The sequence below is a fragment of the Siphateles boraxobius genome, unplaced genomic scaffold, assembly GCF_051911475.1.
Source record: "Siphateles boraxobius isolate OS27281-9 unplaced genomic scaffold, OSU_SipBor_1 66, whole genome shotgun sequence".
Classification (NCBI taxonomy): Eukaryota; Metazoa; Chordata; class Actinopteri; order Cypriniformes; family Leuciscidae; genus Siphateles; species Siphateles boraxobius.
In genome coordinates, this window is record NW_027509193.1 from 30,077,501 (window position 1) to 30,094,213 (window position 16,713).

The window sequence follows — 16,713 nt, forward strand, 5'->3', positions numbered from 1 at the left end:
CAGAAAATGTGTCAATGCGAGAATTTTGTTTGTCAACGTTCATCAAAATACACTGTATTAACACCACAGGCAATAAGCAAATCATTATGTTTTAATAAACTTTTGTCATGCTTTAAATAAGTACACTTAGTTTGATAACACAATAAAGCACATGTAAAGTATTAGATTTTAACTGTAGTGTTATTTGACATGAAGTTAATATATTTTAAATGTAATGCATTGCAACTTTATCATAACAAATTTAGGCCTATTGATAATATATATGAATAATTATACATTTCAATACATGCCATACAAATTTCCATAAAATGTAATTGAAGTAAATTACTTGTCAGTACACTTTATCCATATATCAAAGACAATATAATTTTGAAATTACGTAGGCTATAATAATGTGTTTACGTCATACTTAAGTGGGCCAAAATCACTCTTGAGTAATTGCATCATTTTAAACAATAGTTTAAGTCAAGCCTTCACTTCACAAGAATCAAACAATGTCCTTGTTAACGAAGCCCTTGTGGGGCTCCTATAGAGTTTGAATAATAAAAACACGAAATGCTCAATTGATTCACACTAAAACAGCTGTGCCCTGCTTATCAAGATTCAAGAGATGTTTTCCCACTGGTCTGCATGGGAGGTGGAGTCAAAAATTGCGTTCAAAACAATGCCTTAATCTGCTTTAAAAAGACCTGCCAAGAACCACAGCTTGCTTGAGTTGTTGTTTTTTGGCAGCCTGTTCACATTTAATCCAGTAACCATGAGTCTTTCTGCAAAGGACAAATTGGCGGTCAAGACCTTCTTTGACAAAGTTGCCCCTAATGCTGAGGAGATTGGCAACGAGACTCTGTCCAGGTAATGTGAAATGTGTATAAATGAGCGGACATTTATATTAAGCTGCTATTAGGCCTACAGACCATCTATCTCATTTATTTATTTATTTTTAAAATCCTTTCAGGACTCTGTTCGTTTACCCTCAAACGAAGACGTACTTCTCCCACTGGGCAGACCTGAGCCCTGGCTCTCCTCAGGTGAAGAAACATGGACTGACGGTAGTGAATGGTGTCCTGAACGCTGTGGGGCTGATGGATGATCTCAAGGGTGGTCTGCTCACCCTCAGCGAGCTCCATGCCTTCATGCTTCGCGTGGACCCCGCTAACTTCAAGGTTCGTTCTGCTGAAAACATTTGTCCGATGGTCTCGTTTAATTTCTATTTTCAATAAAACACAGTCTATATTTGTTATATGTTTTTATTTTTTATTTTATTCCCCCAGATCATCAACCACAATCTCCTCGTGGCGCTCGCGCTGATGTTTCCTGAGGACTTCACTCCTGAGGTGCATGTTTCTGTGGATAAGTTCCTCGCTCTGGTCAGCTTGGCTCTGTCCGAGAAGTACCGCTAAAGTCGACACTGCTTTCATCTCCGACGCGACACTGCATTCGCCTTAATGAGAATGAAAAAATAATGAAATAAAATGTATGAAATCAAGCTCTCTCTTTTCGTTTCTGCACACAAAAACATACCACTGATCTGATGTGTATAGGGCTACACTGTGAAAATGTATTTTCATGATTTGTTATCACAACTTTTTTCTTTTGTCAAATCAACTTAGAAAATGAATGTGGTTCAGATAACATGCTATTTTGAGTTTATGTTGATTAAACCAATGTCCTTCATTGTGTTATCGCAAATTATTAATTTCAATTAAATTTTTAAGATAACCAAGGTCCTTTTTTTAATGTTAAACCAACAATTCGTTTTTACTGTGCCCCTTGGAGTTTTTTAATTAAATTTAAAAAAAGATAATCCATATCAGCCCCAAAATAAATTTTAGCAGTTCAAGACACGCTTAAAATGCTGAGACGTTTTTTATTTTATTTTATGAAGATGTTTCAGAAACTTTATATTTGAGAACTTCATATAAAACATGAATAAATGGAAAGAATGACCAACATATTATTTCTTATTGGTGTCCTGATGGGATATTTGTTTGTAATGTCCCTACAAGTTCGATTAAACCATCAAAACATGAGGAAATTATTTATACTTTTTAAATATGCTAAACTCCTTTAAGGTATTTATCTGACAAATGTATTTGGGAAAAAGAAGCTACAGCTACAGGTTTTATATATGCAAAAAAAGTGCATAGAAAAACGTTCACATGAACACATTGACATAATCAGTTATTAATATTTCGTTGGTTCTCTCTTGTTTTTGCATGTGTTCATAATTTATTTGAATGACAGCCTGATCAAAAGTGATGGAAATTAAGAGATGGTTAAATTACAACCAGTTTATATCAAAAATTATAACCAGTTTATATCAAACAATGTTCTTAATGAAGGCCTGGGGTTCTCTAGTTTCATGTATCTTGAGTTTGAATAATGAATATAGGCCTGTTACTGTACATGAATAGTGTGTTTTATGAACATTTTGAGCACAAACGGCCCATAAACAATAAATAAACGCATGACACGTGTAACTTTTGAGTCTAGATTATATTAGAAGGGCGGGGAAACGGTTTCTAAATTAGACACGCAGGCTATACTGTGCCGGGACTGTAAGAGATTCAAGCATTATTATCAGATAGCTAAGTCATTCTGGAAGCACTACATAGCACCTCTCTGCAACAAACGCTGACAAAAACTATTTTAACTGCACGCCAAATGCACAGTTCTGGAACCAACAATCTGTCACGACAGGTAAAATTTGATAACTTTCTCTCTTTTTTGGAAAACAGGATGCTACATGTGATTACACAGAGTATCCAATCGTGCGTTTGATTTCATTCTAGCGTTTCATTGCAGCAAATATGGTCGAGACTGTGAAGGTGAATTGTATCATTTGTTTAAATAAATTATTCAGTAGGACTATGTGTTTTTCCATTTCGTAAAGTCAGTTTCAATGATTGAGTCCGATTTATATAAACAAACATGGCCAATCTGGGGTGCGTTTCCCAAAAGCATCGTTGGCCAACTATGATCGCAATTTCCATTGAACTCTATTGGTAACGACGGAACTTGCGAACATAGCTTTGGGAAACGCACCCCTGTTTAGGAGCTCAGCTCAATAAAATGAAGAATACACGTGTTTACTTCTGAGCTCTTCACAGAAACTCAGTAGTCTCGGTAGTATTTGGCTTGGCTGTACATGTATATTGTTATGGTAGCACCTGAGAGTGACTGATAGGATCAGACAGGTTGTGTGTGGCGCTGTCCAGTGCTGAAACCAGCAGGTCGAAGATAAATGGACGTCAATCACTTATGGTCATTTTAACAAGTGAAATATATTTCCCTCTCTGAGATAGCCTTCCAAACAGATGCTCATAATTAACAAAATGAACACACAACTTAAGAATACGGACAACAAAATTGTATGCAAATGTAGTTTTATTTAAGCATTAAAACAGTGATCAAAGTTGTTTGGGGTTATACACTTTTCTCTTTATTAATGGAACTGTTTTCCAAGTCTCGAGACTACGACTGCCAGAAACTTCTGCCATGTTGCATAATGTGTATATGGAGAAGACATAATTGAGAAAAGTGTGAGGAATATTATGATTATTAATATGTGGATAATTAGACACACACTGCTGTGATTGTCCTGTAATTTCTTAATATCTTGCTTAGTTGGCAAATCATTTAGTAATATTTATAACTAAGCCTACTTATTTAAGTATGTCAGAGGATCCACGTGCAAAGGCAAATTCTTGCTATGGTCTTTAATGAAGAATTAACAGGCAGTCTGTCGTGCAAGGACACAGGGGCGATTCCAGGATTTTATAAATGGGGGGGGGCACAGGGGGGACCAAGATCCAGTCAGGGGGGGCCCATGGGAAATCAGAAAATTCCAATGGAAATAAATACGTGTTTAGAAAATATTAAGCACGATTTAAAAAAAATCTTTGCAATGCTCAGTGACCTAATATAGATGGTATTAAATGTGGCTGAACAAGAGCCTGAAAATCATTTTGTATTATACATGGATTGGACCACACAGTTTTGTTCTAATAAATAAAAAACATCACCTAGGCATTATTTAGTCATTTAACATGCTTTATTCTCAACACAAACACTGAATGTGTGTGTGTGTGTGTGTGTGTGTGTGTGTGTGTGTGTGTGTGTGTGTGTGTGTGTGTGTGTGTGTGTGTGTGTGTGTGTGTGTGTGTGTGTGTGTGTGTGTGTGTGTGTGTGTGTGTGTGTGTGTGTGTGTGTGTTCTTAAAGAAACCTTGGATGTCCTGTTGCGGTGTAATAAACAAAAACCCATTCAGTATAAATTACACAGAGTTGTAATTTTAGTGCCTTTAGTCTTTAAAACAAAAGATGAAGTAATATGTGGGTCATTCCTGGTAAGCGGTGACATTTTGGCTTCATAAATGTTGGGAAAAAAAGGGCATGATTTTCATGTTTTTAGCATTCTATCAAAATAGTGACATGTTTAACATATAGGTTTGATGTTTGACATATAGGTCAAGCTCAGGGACTCTATAATAATAATTATTGGTAGATTGTTCAGACACTGTCCATAAAAATATTCCACCCTGTTAGGGACATATACGTATATCACAACATGTTAATAATGTAAATGTTAAACAATAATGAGCTTTTCTTGCATAGTATATATCCCTTATGCCATCTTAGATTTTTTCTTCTTCTTGAAACAAGCAAAACAATTTTTGATGAATCGAATATGTTTAACATTCCACCCTGTTAGGTTTATAGATCTAACAGGGTGGAAAACTCTGAGCTAAGTTAGCCATAGCTCTTTGAGTGATCAACATTTTTAGCTAGCTAACCTTCTACAGATGAACAGAACTTTTATAACTATGTCAGATTTGTTTTTACATTTTTTTGATAGGACAAACATTCTCCATAACATAGCCTAACAGGGTGGAACTTAAAGGGTGGGACAAGCAGGATAACAGTTCAAAAACTAAAAAAAAAGTTAGGAGTGAGAGCTGAAGCATACCTCAGTTTGTACAGTTGAATTCCAGCAGATAAAAGAAAAGAAATTTAACTTTTTTAAAATGGTCTCAAGGAAATTGCAGTTGGATTTGGAAGGCAAAAAAGTACATACTAACAGGGTGGAAGATGACTTCAGGTACGCAGTAATTGAAGAAAATTTTAAGAAAAAGACCTATAGTTCCACATGATTTATATGTATGATTAGAGGCAATTTAGCCTGGTCTATAACATAATTTAAAAATATTTTGAGGTTTTTGTCATTTCATGGTTTATATTTCTTGAAGAAGTTGATTACTGTGCACTCTGGACATGATATAATTGAATGCATACATCAATTAAAATTGTGTAAAATACAAAATACTATTTTTAATGTATATTATCTCTGATTAAATGGTAAAGAATACTTAAATCTACAATTTAAGCCATTTATTATAAATATGTGACTCATTTGAGAGAAAATATGAGTAAATAAATCATTGGGACAGGAAAGTCACCGCATACCAGGAATGACCCATGTATCTATTTTGTAGACACACTGCCGCGGAATAACACTGACAAGTCATCTGCCGAAATTACGTTAGCTAATCTAACGTTACTGGCTTGATCAGTCACATGAAAGTAACCAGACCAACATATGGTGCGATATTTCAAAATATATACTGTAATTGAGTGTGTATATACCATAAACAGTGACGTGTCGAGGTGTCTCTCTCTCTCTCTCCTAGGCTACTGTTTGAAAAACGCGGACCTGTGATTCCGCTTTGTGAATCGCAAATCAAGCAGTGATTGACAGCGCTCTGATCCAATGGCGTTGGGCATTGTCAGGTTTACAATAAATCTAGCCCAATGATGTTAGGGGGGCACCAGGGGGGGCCAATCATATTACAGGGGGGGCCAGTGCCACCCCGTGTCCCCCTTCTAGACACGCCCCTGCAACAACACAGAACTCGAATAAACTCAAAATCAGTGTACTTTACTGTAGGGCAGCAGAAAGGGAAGACTACTGTCTTGGTGATAGCTTGCGAGTTACTGGATTGCCCCTTGTTTAACTGTATGCCTGGGTTTATGTCTGCTTGTTTTTAAGTTGAAATAAAGTGCTGCAGATGGATCCGACCACCTCTGTCCGTGCGTTACAGAAGACTTCGCCACCACAGGATCCAGCAGACTTTCAGCCTTTATACACCGTGGTCAAGACCCAAGCTTCCATGCTAGCCTCTCATCATTTACAGCTGACGAGACTAACATCTCTCCTCGAGGAACTAGGAAGCTCTATGCAATCGTTGTCTCCGCAGAGCTCAAGCACAGCCGCTAATCAAACCCAAGCTCCCGCTGCACCTGTTCCACCTCAACCCAGTGTGAGTACTGCACTTAGCTATCCCAGTCTGTGACTTCCTGAAAAGTTCAATGGCTCAGGTTACAAGGTCGGGTGTCGTTCCCTTCTTATGACGTGTTTATTGCCCTATTCAGAGAGGCTTTTGAACTCCCCGCAGGAGAGGAGGATCCTGAGGAACTGCTCTTGTCCCTGCGTCGGGGAGGTTTGTATGCAGCGGATTTCTCTCACTCTTTCCGCATGCCGCGTCTTAAGCCTCATCTCGCCAAACTGTTCGATCCTCCCTTGATGACCGTCAGAGGGGCTTTCAAGTATTCCGTTTCTGTCAAACCAATTCATCGTGTCGGACCCCTCAAGCCCATATTCCGCGCTTGTCCTGTTGAACTTGCTAATCCAGAGACAGCGGAGGTTTCACCGGCCGAACTGGAGTTTGAGCGCGTGCCATCCGACTCGAAAGAATCAAGTACTTAGTCGAGTGGATTAAGTGGGTTAAGCGAGTCAAGTGAACCGAATCCCGAGTCAAGTGAACCGAATCCCGTGTCAAGTGAACCGAATCCCGTGTCAAGTGAACCGAATCCCGTGTCAAGTGAACCGAATCCCGAGTCAAGTGCCGAGTCAAATGCCGAGTCAAGCCAAGTAAGTCAATCTAGCCAAGTGAGTGAATCTAGCCAAGTGAGTGAATCAAGCCCAGTGACCCGCCGTCGCAGAAGGAAGAGAAGGAGGACTCGTTTGGCTCGCCAGGCTCCGGAGGGCGTTCCCAGGCGCCTCGCCCTGCCGGCCCCGCCTCTGCGCCTCGCATTGCCTGCGCCCTTTAAGCTCCGGGAGGCTTCTTTTGAACCCGTTTACAGCCCGGAGGTTCCTCCCGTGGATTTCCCCAAGTATTTTTTTGGGGGGGGGGGGGGGGGGGGGGGGGGGTTGGCAGTAGGTACCCTGAGGGGTCCATGGAGGCGGCACCAACATGGACCTTGGTTCTGCTATCTCCACCAGAGCTTACCATGCCGCTGGTCCCATCCAGTCCCGAGCTTCCCATGCCGCTGGTCCCGTCCAGTCCCGAGCTTCCTATGCCGCTGGTCTCGTCCGGTCCTCAGCTTCATACGCCCTGGTCCCCTTCCAAGTGTGCTCCGCACTGGTTCCCTGCCAAGTGTGCTCCGCCCTGGCCACCGACTCTTCCTGCTCCGCTGTGGTCTTCGGTCCACCCTGCTCCACCCTGGCCACCTGCCCAGTTGGGTCCGCCCATGCTCTGCGGCCCAGGCCCGCCGTGGCTATGTCCTGGTCCCGTTCCCCTGCACGGGCCTGCGCCTTCGTCCCTCCCCCAGGGTCGCCCTCGCTCTACCCCCCTCCTGGATTGTTTTTGGAGCGTCTGGAAGCCGCTCCTTAAAGGGGGGGTTATGTGATGATTATCGGCTGGATTGCCCTCGAGTGCCACGAGAGGGCGCTCCACTACTGCTCTGCCTTTCTCTGAACTGTTCACGCACACACCCTGGACTGTTCATGCACACACCCTGGACTGATTACGGACACACCTGTTTCCATTGATCACCTGCACACCTGCATCTAGTTCCACAGGCAGCTCCCCACATATTAAAACCACACTCACATTATTACCCATTGCGAAGTCTTGTTACATTGTAAGCGTACATCTCTGAGCATTATTCCCTGTTTTAGAATTCCGTGTTTCCCTGGACTCTTGAGCCTTGCCTGTCTTCTGGACTGTTTATGAACCTGTGCTGCCTGCCTCGATCTAAGCCTGTTATCACCACGAGTTACTGGATTGCCCCTTGTTTAACTGTATGCCTGGGTTTTATGTCTGCTTGTGTTTAAGTTGAAATAAAGTGCTGCAGATGGATCCGACCGCCTCTGTCCGTGCGTTACACACACATTATAAACACACTTTACACGGGGGTTTGGGATCCCAGACATATGAAAGTTTGGTCTGCTCATGCAATCCCAGTGATACCAGCCTTTGCAACTGACACATTAAAATCTAAAAATCTAAAAATAATAATAAAAAATGACATTTACAACAAACCTGTATTATTACAATTTTAAATACTGTCATGCTCAAAACAAAGTGAAAATGCTTTGTTTGGTGTACAGGGATATTTATTGACATCTTCTTTGAGAAAGAATCAAGGTTATATTAGCTAGACATCATAGAGTTATCACATGCATAATTCATCATGGCCAATTAAGATAATCATTAAAATTATATTTAAAGTACTTTAACATGTTTTCCTGCATGTGAACAATTTTGGAAACCTATATAACACAACACTAGAAATGTACGTCTACCCAAATTAGAAGTGGTTCGGCAAACTAGGAAAGTTTACTGCCTTCACCACATGAGTTTAGAATTAATATTATTATGCTACCATACATTTTAGCCTATAAACACGCTTTAAAGACTCTCATGTTAAAACAGAAACATAACAAAAATAGTCTGTTAAAACGAAATTGGTTCGCTATTCGTTTAACGCTGAAACAAGCTAATTACCTTTATGTAAGCCAAGCGTGCGCTACTATTAGGCATGTTTGAGATGCGCCTTGCCTCGCCTGAAAGGTAGTCGAGAGTAGGCGGCTGCAGTGAGAGAAGGAGTGAAAAAAGCGCAGGCAAGCCGGACAGTTCTCGCTTCTCGCAGTGGATCTGACACCTGCGAGATCAATGATGGATATCGCGGGACTCACGCTCGTGCATAGTGTTGCTAGTGTAAGAGTTCAAAGTGTAGCACATTATATTAAAGAGATTAATGCTGATGTTATATTTGAATATTTCAATGTTAATTCAGCAGTATATTGTGTTAAAGTGGATGTTGTTGGAAGGACTTTTATTATGACGGGGGGTACAGAAAGGAAGAAAAAGAGAAGGGGTTAATAAAGAGAGCAAGGAGTCTAAAAGAAGAACTATCCAACTGAAATAATATTACAAGATAATTGGGAAAGGGAGAGAGCACAAAAGTTTTGTTTTGGGTGGGTCGAAGATGAGGCGGCTAGAGAATTGGGAGTGTATGAAAAGGAATTCTGCCCAACTATAATATGGCCTGATACACCGCTATAGAAGCTAGAAATCATGGGAGTTGATTTTAAATTACTTCGAGTTAAAACAGTAAGTGATAGTACAGATCTGGTAGCGGAATTTTATAGAAATATAGATTTTAAATATAAAGAGTATATTCAGATTTATACAGACGGATCAAAGGATCCAGAAACAGGAAAGACTGGATTTGCAGTTTACATTTTCAACCAAAGAGGTGAGATAAGCAGACGAACCACAAATGATCTGAGTGTGTATGCAGTTGAATTATACGCTATTAAGATGGCACTAGAATGGATTGAGGAAAACAAAATTAAAAAAGCTTTAATTGGAAGTGATTCAGTGTCAGCTTTATACAGTCTCATGACTGGTATATCTAATAGTCATCAGGATTTACTGTATTCAATATTGATAATATACACAAGAATAAAGGGAAAAATGCTATGAGATTCAATTGACTTGGATTCCTGCTAATATTGGCATTGTGGGTAATGAGAGAGTGGACAAGTTAGCCAAACAAGCTGTTAAAAAAGAGAATATTGAAGAAAATATTAAGTTGTCAAAGTCTGAAGGAAAGAGTATAATATGGAAAGAAGCCATTAGAGAATGGTAACATCAGTTGGATATGGAAACTAAAGGGAGACATTTATATGCTATTCAAAGTAAAGATGGGGCTGTGAAGAATAGGGGAGGGAATAGAAAAGAAGAAGTAGTTATGACCAGATTAAGGATAGGTCACAGTAATTTACACCAAAGTACATTCCTTTACCGCCGCCATTTCGCAACGATGGCTCTGAGTCTTTTCAGCTGTGGGCCCGTCGTTATGAGGTAATTAGAGAGGCTCGCTATAAAGATAGTGGTGTTGATTTGGATGCAGTGTTAGCAGCAGAGTTGCCTACTAGATTGCCACCTGAACTGTTAATTGTTTGGGACAATTTTCCATCCGAAATTCAGCACTCTTTTGCTTCAGCGAAATAACAATTACAAGATGCTTTTGGTCAGAAGGATGTAATTGCGTCTTTTCAAACATTTCCAAATTCACGCCACAAATTGCCTAATGAACCAATGGAAGTGTATGCAGCAGACATATGTAGACTGGTCAAAGAAGCTTTTCCAGATTTTGAGCAGAATGCTTCTGAATACATGAAACTGTCAAGATTTCTGGCTGGTTTAGATCAAGAACTCCAGATTAAATGCCATGAGAGGGGCGTGAAAACGTTCAAAGATGCCTTCCAAGTCGCTACTCAAGCTGAACGGGCGCGCCAGGCCGCCAGATTGGTGCCGCCGGATCCATCTGCGGTTAGAGGCAATTCGGCAGCACAGACAGTGAATGTTATTTCTGACACTGACACTCTTTTTCTGAAGCAAGCGGTTGTTGATCTAACTAACACAGTTAAAGACTTAAGTAAGGATGTATCAGCATTGAAACTGCAGTTGCATGATGAACGCAGCCGATCCCGCCAAACCCCATCACCACATCGGCACAGTCGAACGAGATATGCTATGGCATGGAGTGCACGGACATTCACCAACCAGACATTCAGATGCTCGTTCTCCTTAACCCCCCAGCTACAGAAGATCTCCCAGCCGGCGCAGAGACCTTTGCAGACGACGCGACGACACAAACCAGCATAATGTCAGAGTGGATTTTTCGCCTCACCGTAGGGACAGGTTCAAGGAGTGCTGTTCTCCAAAATACTCCACTGCAGTCTGCAATGACTACTACGAGGACGACAGACGGAGACAACTAAATTACACCATGCCCTCATCACAAGCGTGTCACCTTTGAGGAGTACAAAGCCCCCAGACCTCAGCATCCAAGCCTGGATCTTCAGAGTGGTCCACATGATGTCTACCCAGATCATCACAGCAATCATCAGGGAAACTTCCACTAGCTGATGCGGCGAGGCACACATCAGCTGTTTCACTACCAGCCCCACATGACACCGTACGGATGACAACCACAGACACCAGCCATACAGAGACTGAACACTGTCCCGCTACAAACATGAAGGACATTTGTACAGCACACATCAATAGCAGTGTTGAAGGTACTGACATGCACATCATGATAGACACTGGTTCTAGTATTTCATTCATTAATGAAACTACCCGTATGGCAATTCCTTCATTGTGCAAAAGACCACTAAAGGGTAATTTCATTCTGTCAAAGTCTGTAACTGGTCAGAACTGGGGACTGTGACTGTTAACCTGAGATTAGGTGCACTGACTTTACAGCATGGCATGCAGGTCATTAGAAATGTGAGTCAGGGTATCATACTTGGTTGGGCCAGAAGCACGAGGTAATCTTGAATGTTGGTAAGGGGCTATGTTGCCTTTATGATCAGACTTTACAATTGTTAAGCACATCTCAACTTGCCCCTGTACATTGCACAGCTCAAATTACTGTGACTACTACCATTCCTCCCCAATGTGAGATGCACTGTACAGCTCACCTTATCCCGTTTGCTTTAATGCAGGTTTGGCAGATGGTTACAGTGGGTTGTTTGAGCCATATCCATCTAAGTTGCATGGTATTGCAGTTGCATGTATCCGTACAGTAGCTGAAAATGGTCAAACTGTAGTGCGAGTCATGAATCCATCAAATAGCCCTTTTGTACTGCAACCAGGTATGCAGCTGGGGGAGTTCACTCCAATAAAGCAAGATGATTCTGTATGTAATGTGTCCACCCCTTCTACACAGGTGCCGCCTCTTCCATTTGAGATTCAGAGTGGGAATCTTTCTGACCCTCAGGTGAACGAACTACACTCACTGTTGCATGAGTATTGTGATGTGTTTAGTAAGAACCCTACAGATTTTGGCAGTACAAATATAGTCAAACACAAAATCAATACCGATAATGAAATTCCCATTAAAAAACGTACCTTTCGTACTTCTCCTCCGATGCAAGAGGTGATTCAGTCACAGGTTGATGACATGTTGGCAAAAGGTATTGTGGAAGTCAGTCATAGCCCTTGGGCTACACCTGTCGTTATGGTGCGGAAAAAAGATGGCACCTGGCGCTTTTGCGTAGATTATAGGGGTCTTGTCAATGCTCCGCCCACCTTTCAACATTTGATGCAGCTAGTGTTGCAGGGTCTGTCCTGGAAAACATGTCTTGTGTATTTAGACGATATTATCGTCTACAGCAAGAATTTTGCAGAGCACATTCAACACTTGAGGGAGGTTTTCCAGCATTTGAAAGCAGCAAACTTGAAGCTGAAACCGGCTAAATGTTCTTTTGCCCAAAAGCAAGTGACATTTTTGGGCCATGTTGTGTCTTCTGCCGGTCTTCAGCCTGATGTTAAAAACATTCAGAAGGTTAAAGAATGGCCTACTCCTGGAAATCCTACAGAAGTTCGAGCCTTCTTAGGCCTGTGTTCATATTACAGGCGTTTAATTCGCTGCTTTGCTCAAATGTCACAGCCACTGCATGCGCTAACCCAGAAAGCAAAGTTGTTTGTTTGGACTGAGTCAGAACAGGAAGCTTTCAATTCTTTGCGACATGCACTTACCAATGCTCCAATTCTTTCCTACCCAGACTTTTCAAAGGATTTTTTCCTCTTCACAGATAGTTCCAACACCGCTATCGGAAGTGTTCTATCCCAGATGAATGTTGAGGACAAATAAAGTGTCATCGCATATGGCAGTCACATCCTGACACCTACTGAGAAACGATGGTCAACATATGACAGGGAGTTGTGGGCTATTGTTTGGTCCATTCGTCACTTCTGTCAGTATCTCATGGGTCATTCTTTTCGAATCATTACTGACCACAAGCACTTGCTTAGTCTGAGACGAATGGTTTTGGATGATGATTCAACGGGGCGCAGAGCAAGGTGAGCTCTAGAGATCGACCTCTATGACTGGACTATAACCGACATGGTCACAAACACACCAATGCTGATGCCATGTCTCGTCGACCTGACAGAGAGAGCAACATTCTCAATGACTTTGAGATCAAGCCTGTCTATTTAGTTTCTGCTTCGACGCAGAATGAGGTAGCCGAATCACATCCTACTTCTGCACAGCCTGTTTCTTCTGGTGCGGGTTCTGGGTTTGAGCCTTCAAATTCTGCGTTTTCTACCTTTTCCAGTGTTACATGCCTGGGTATGGATAGTGATGATATGCTATAAGCTCAGAAAGCTGACCCTGTTTTGAGTATTGTCTCTAAATGGGTATTAACACAGAAAGGCCCCCATATGCAACGCTCAAAGGTGCTGCTAATGGATTTAGGCATTTCTGGAAAGAGTTCGCAAGGCTTACCTTTGTAGATTCTGTCCTTTGTCGAAGAGTCAGAGCTCCACCAGGTGAACAGATTCTGCAGGTTGTAGTTCCACCTGCACTACAGCGTATCGTGTTTGAGACTTTGCATGGTCATTCACTCTCTGGACATTTCAGTGCACAAAATACATTGCAACGTGCTCTAGTGAGATGCTACTGGCCCCATATGTCTAGGGACATTACACAATGGTGTGCCCAATGTCAAGCTTGTGAATCAAGGAGACCACAAACACCTCATCAGCAGGCCCCAATGCAAAACATAGTCACAAGCATGCCTTTTGAAAAAGTTGCTGCTGATCTAACGGAGTTACCCATTACACAGAAAGGGAATCGGTATGTTCTTGTAGTAATGGATTACTGTACCAAATACCTCAATCTCTATGCAGTTACTGATCAACGTGCAACGACTGTCGCCAAGTGCTTGTTTGAAGACTATGTGAGCCAACATGGTGTGCCCCAGAGTTTGCACACTGACCAAGGCCGACAGTTTGATTCTGATTTGGTGAAAGAACTGTGTTCTCTGCTTGGGATTCGTAAAACACGGACATCCCCATATCATGAGATGTCAGATGGTATGGTAGAACGTGCCAATAGGTCCATAAAAGATCAACTTGCAAAATATCTGTATACCAAAGGTGGGGAATGGGATGACCACTAAAAACAGGTCGAATTTGCCTACAATACTAGTGTTCATTCCTCAACCAAACATACACCTTTCTTCTTAGCACATGGCAGAGAAGCTCGCCTACCTGCTGATTTTCTTCTTGGTGTACCCCCAGCAACTTCCAGGGCTAAACCCGGAACCCAAACTGAATACGCACATTCTATGCTGGGACAACTACGCTCTGCTTTTACCACCGTTGCAGATGACATCCATACAGCGGGAGCACAGCAAAAGCATTACTACGACCGCCATGTCCGACATGCGGCTTATCAACCTAAAGATCTTGTACGAGTTGATCTTCCAGCTATGTCAAGACACAAACTCTCTCCGAAATGGACTGGTCCATACAAAGTCTTGAGCAGGTTGGACTCACCGACCGGTGACATTGGAGTGACTTATAAAGTGAAAGATCTGCTTTATTATTCATTTAGCTGACGCTTTTATCCAAAGCGATTATAGGTCATAGCCTAAAGTGATTCACTATAATCTTCTGAAACCTTATCGCTCTGTGTGGTCACCTGATCCATGTCCAGTTATGACATCCCCTCATATGGGACGCCCTCCACTTACAGCACTCTCAGGCTCCAAACCTTATGTTTTTCATAACTCTGTATGGCCAACTCAACAGATTCAAAGGCTGGATGGTCCATTACCTCCTGTTCAGGCTCAGGTTGACATTTCTGATGGTTCTAGAACTGAATCCCATGTATAACTCCCTACAGCACAGCCAGCAAATGGCATGAGAACAAGGTCAGGACGTACTGTGCGTCCTCCATTACGGTATAGGGATGTATAATGCCTTTAATATCCATCTCCACATATTCTTGTTCTTATACAACTAAAATTCTTGAGTATAGGATTGTCTAGTATAGTTGAAAGTGTGGAGTAATGTCAAATGAGTTCAGAGAAACTGACGCATTTAAAGTGTTATTTGTAGGGATGGCGAAAACTAAAAAAATCTTGAACGACCACCGAGCCTCATTAGCCGGTTGAAACCGGTTAACCGATTAGTTTAAAATATGCCACGCTATTTGAAATAACAGCAATTTCGAGCCGCGCCTGCAATTTCGCAACTCTGTCGTATCTCTCTCTGCCTCCCGCTCACACACACACACACACAGCCCCGGCGCCGCGCTTCCACTCACGTCACTTTTTTAAAATCCCCTACAGCGCGAAACATGAGTCCCGCAAACGCTGGGCCGAGGAGCTTGTATGTAATCGGAGGACAAATGGCTCCTTAGTTTCGAAATGGTTTGGGTACAAGGTGATCGCGTTGAAAATAAAGTTGTTAGTCTAGCGTTAGAAGCTCATTTGAAACATTGCAGCGTCTCATTTAAGAAAATGACAGCTCCGAAGAGACTCCGATTAGTTTGAGGTAACGTTAGTGCTAAGTAACAATAATAAAGAAAGATGATGATCATCATCACCTTATCTGTTACCACTGAAATGTAGATGTAATGTATTTCTACAGTATTACTACTGTATTTAAGCACTGTAACACATAAGTTGCAACTTACTGTGTCATTCTTTTTGGTGAAATGGTCCCACACACTAACGTTACGTTTCTTTGCACGCTTCATCCTGTCGTCTGCCCTGGCTCTAACCTCCAGTGTTTTAGCCTGTAGGCTTTACTTTTCGCAAACCTTGTGAGCGCGCGCCAAATGTTTTTATTGGTTTATTAAGTACAAACAGGCGAGTTATGAAATTTTTTTAAAACAAAAATTTGTTCACTTCACACAAAAATATCTTCGAATAAGAAGGCTAACTGTAGTAGCGTTTAGTCCACTGTCTATAATAGCCTAATTTAGAGATTTTTTTTTAACCGACTACCGACATCTTTGATCGGTTAACGTTGAGACGGTCAACCATCGGTCAAACGGTCATCGGTTAGCATCCCTAGTTATTTGTATTTTGTTAAAGATTCATGTTCGCATTCTGAATAGTTTTTTTTCTCGCATTTTTTTCCCTGTACCCCGAAGTGTTTTGTTTTGAATTACAAATGTAAGGAAAGCATATTTTATTACAGATGTATTGTGTTCTGTTTTGTATATCAGGAAACGAGGACGTTTCTTTTCATAAGGGGGAAGTAGTGTAAGAGTTCAAAGTGTAGCACATTATATAAAAAAGATTAATGCTGATGTTATATTTGAATATTTCAATGTTAATTCGGCAGTATATTTTGTTAAAGTGGATGTTGTTGGAAGGACTTTTATTATGACGGGGGTTACAGAAAGGAGGAAAAAGAGAAGGGATTAATAAAGAGAGCAAGGAGTCTAAAAGAAGAACTCGTCCGTGTCCGAGGGTTTATTTGATATATTACTAAAGTTATCTTTAGATTAAAGCCCCGAGAACACCCACAAACAAGTATTACACTAATAAACAGGATGTAATTTAAGTTCTGTTGCTTTTATATGAAAATAAATACAAGACACCCAACGTA

The 16,713-nt window shown here is 41.4% G+C and overlaps 1 protein-coding gene across 1 annotated transcript; it reads left to right on the forward strand.

The window, feature by feature from the left end:
- Window positions 1-705: 705 nt before the first annotated feature.
- Window positions 706-1,486, forward strand: hbae3 (hemoglobin alpha embryonic-3). Its single transcript, XM_077213519.1, has 3 exons — window positions 706-852; window positions 956-1,163; window positions 1,272-1,486. Exons 1-3 carry the CDS (start codon window positions 758-760, stop codon window positions 1,398-1,400), a joined length of 432 nt encoding a protein of 143 aa, XP_077069634.1. The 5' UTR covers window positions 706-757; the 3' UTR covers window positions 1,401-1,486.
- The last annotated feature ends 15,227 nt before the right edge of the window (window positions 1,487-16,713 follow it).

What these genes read in the sequence shown, in the direction of transcription:
- hbae3 (XM_077213519.1), top strand. Translation starts at nt 758, where the DNA reads ATGAGTCTTTCTGCAAAGGACAAATTGGCGGTCAAGACCTTCTTTGAC. An exon ending in GGCAACGAGACTCTGTCCAG is followed by an intron (nt 853 to 955) that starts GTAATGTGAAAT and finishes AAATCCTTTCAG; the next exon opens with GACTCTGTTCGTTTACCCTC. An exon ending in TGGACCCCGCTAACTTCAAG is followed by an intron (nt 1,164 to 1,271) that starts GTTCGTTCTGCT and finishes TTATTCCCCCAG; the next exon opens with ATCATCAACCACAATCTCCT.